General features: G+C 29.3%; 1 protein-coding gene across 1 annotated transcript; it reads left to right on the top strand.

Moving 5' to 3' along the window:
- Positions 1-1,681: 1,681 nt before the first annotated feature.
- On the top strand, positions 1,682-2,832 carry LOC127096917 (pentatricopeptide repeat-containing protein At4g38150). Its single transcript, XM_051035449.1, has one exon. The coding sequence runs from the start codon at positions 1,743-1,745 to the stop codon at positions 2,676-2,678; it is 936 nt and encodes a 311-aa protein (XP_050891406.1). The 5' UTR covers positions 1,682-1,742; the 3' UTR covers positions 2,679-2,832.
- Positions 2,833-3,197: the final 365 nt, after the last annotated feature.

Genomic DNA, 3,197 nt, shown 5'->3' with positions numbered 1-3,197 from the left:
AAATCATACCAACAACTTCAAACAAAAGTTGTCTATACTTGTTTGTCTTATATGTGTTATCCATAATCAATATAGTATGAAAAATATTCAACAACTTCACTGAATTTGGGAGTGCCCAAATAATATCACTTAGAACATCTAAGTCATCTCTTCTTCTACTCTAGTAAACACAATTTGCATCATCCATCAACTTAAACAAATGTTATATCTTGGTTTTAGGACCTATGATTTCCTTTTGTAATTTACTCTTATGTTTATATATTTATGTGATCCGAGTAATATTCATTGGATTTTGCTCTTCCAATGAAAGCAATATGTGTTTAGGTGGAATATGATATTTTCTCAAATCAACAACATGTGCTCATGTAACATATCAAAAAACTTGTTTACAAGTTATCAAGTGAATAAAAATTACGTACTCGAATACCTTGGACAAAGTTATTCGGTACACAATGATAAGGGCGGAAAATTCTTCAATTTCTGAAAAGTTAATTATGATGGTAAAAATTGAATAGTAAAATTATTTGACAAGTAAAAAAAAGTAGAATTGTCCTGATATATATAAACTATCGAATTTTTAAAAAATCTGAAAATTAACATGGTTATCAGAATTTTGTAAAAATACGATAACCAACATACTCTTTTATCAGAATTTTTGAAATATCTAATACACATGTATGCATTTTCACTGAACATTTCAAAAATGTCGATAAAAATGTCTGTTGGTTATCATATATTTTAAAAATTCATGTATAAATGCATGTAAATATGGGATTCTATGGGACATTTCAAAAATGCTACTAGATTGCATAGATTTTTCTAAAAATGCATTATGAATATTAAATTGATGTAAAAAATATAATTTTAACCAAAAATATGACTTACTTATAAATATATGATAAAAGACTAAACAAATATGGTAAAAAGCATAACTTTTGTAAAATGTATGTCCAAAAAAAAATGACAAATAAAATGTGAATTTTGCTTTTTATTTTTATTTTAGTAAAAGATATTACAGCAAAAGTATATATTTAGGGGGTGGTGGTGGTTAGATTAAAGGTAAGTTTGTTTTAGTCTTAAAAAATAGATTTTTTCTTTGTAATTTTGAAAATATATTCTACAAAAATATTTTTTAAAATATTATAAAAAAATTTATATTCATTTTTTCTAGATTCAAAGATTAATTTTGACATTATATGATATAAATATACATTATTGAAGATAAAAATATAGTCAAAATCATAATTTATTCAAAAAATTATATCAAAAAAATAATTTTTATGAAAAACTATTTGAAATAACTTCAAAATTAAATAATTTTTTGAAATTTCGATATCTAAAAAAAGTTTCGATAGAATGATAAAATATATAAAATAACATTTTAAGAATAACTATTGAAATCAAATTTTCAGTTGAACTTTTATGAAAAATTTCTTTTTAAATATTTTTTACACCAAAATATATAATATTATAAAAGTTATTTAAAAAAAATCCAAAATAAACCTTAAAATTTCTGAGATTTTTTACTGTAAAATTCTAAAATTTTCGAAATTTATCAATATAGAAAAATTAAATTAAATGCTCTATGGGATGGGATAAGCTGGCCCAAATTTTGATTTAAGAGTCCAGCCCAATACAATACTTATAAAATTTTATTAAAAAAATTACTTGGCGCCACCTTGGAATTTTCCGGAAGGATTCCTATTCTTATTATTCCATTGCTCATCTTATACGCAGACCACATGCTATCATCAATGGCTTTCTTTGCAAGATTAAAGATATCCCGCGCTTTCATTTCCACCTTCCCTTCACCCTTCTTTCACACCAGACTTCTCCAAAGTAGTAGATTCTCTACGTCACTCTTCTTCTCTCTCTCATCTACACCCATTTCCACAAACCCTTCTCGTTCTCCCAACTTCTATGCCATTCAACGCCATTTCACCTCCTCCAACAAAAACATAGACACCAAACTCAATTTCTCTCTCTCCGATTCCGATTCCGATTCCAACTCCGATGACGAAAACACCACATTAACTAAACCCACCACCACCTACCAGAGTAGAAAACTACCACCACCTTATGACCCATTCAGTAAGAAGCCAGCAATAGAAGAACCCAAAGACCCAAAAGACTTACAAGAGATTTTCCACAAAATGAGAAGCGGTGATGGGTTAATGAACCATGCAGTCAAGATGTTCGACGCTTTGTCCAAACAGGGTTTAACACACGAAGCGTTAGAGCTTTTCGGTCAGATCAAAGATAAAGGTCAAATGCCAGATGTGGTGGCCCACACGGCCATAATCGAAGCTTACGCCAATGCTGGTCAACCAAAGGAGACTCATAAGGCTTACATGAGAATGCTTGCTTCTGGGGTTTTTCCTAATGCTTATACCTACGCTGTTCTCATTAGAGGACTTGCGGTTAATGATAAGTTTTTGAAGGATGCGAAAAAGTATGTAGTGGAAATGTTTGAGAAAGGGATGAGACCCAATGCTGAGACGTATGCTGCTGTGTTTGAGGGGTTGGTTAGGGAGGAGAAGGTGGATGAGGCTGTGCAGTTGCTGGAGGAAATGAAGGGTAAGGGGTTTGTTCCTGATGAAAAGGCTGTAAAGGAGGTTCTCAGCAACAAAAGGGGACCTGTTTTTAGAACTGTCATAAACATTCTCTTTGGAAAATAGCTACTGAAATGTCTGTGATTCTGTGTTGTGTGACTGGTTTGGAACATTTAATTTTGGAGTGGCAAAAAATATACGCACATTTTGATTGTTAGTGTTATTGTTTCATGACCACTAATATCATTCTCAATATTATAATCTACAATTATGTTTGATATATTTATGGAATCAATTCTTTTTGTTATTTAGTAATTTTAAAATACAACACCAACCAAACCTTAGAATATCTCAACAAGTGAAATCATTAATCAAACTATCGATAATACATCATATATTTAGTTCAATATAAACACAATATTGTTGATGTTGATAAAACATTACACCAATTGTTGGATTGACTAGTGATAAAGTAAAATTAAAAGAGAGAAATGCTAAAACGAGCCATTATAGCATTTGTTAGTGTACATAGAAATATAAATTAAAATTTTTTATTCATAATTAGGCGCTCAATTTAGAAAAATAAAATTTTAAAACATAATTACTATTTTTAAAATCCTTACCATGATTAAAAAAAACTAATAT

The sequence above is a fragment of the Lathyrus oleraceus genome, chromosome 6 (genome assembly GCF_024323335.1).
Source record: "Lathyrus oleraceus cultivar Zhongwan6 chromosome 6, CAAS_Psat_ZW6_1.0, whole genome shotgun sequence".
Lineage (NCBI taxonomy): Eukaryota > Viridiplantae > Streptophyta > Magnoliopsida > Fabales > Fabaceae > Lathyrus > Lathyrus oleraceus.
This window is presented reverse-complemented; position numbering and strand designations above follow the sequence as displayed.

Excerpts from the sequence above, each read along its gene's own strand:
- LOC127096917 (XM_051035449.1), top strand. The coding sequence starts at position 1,743 with ATGCTATCATCAATGGCTTTCTTTGCAAGATTAAAGATATCCCGCGCT.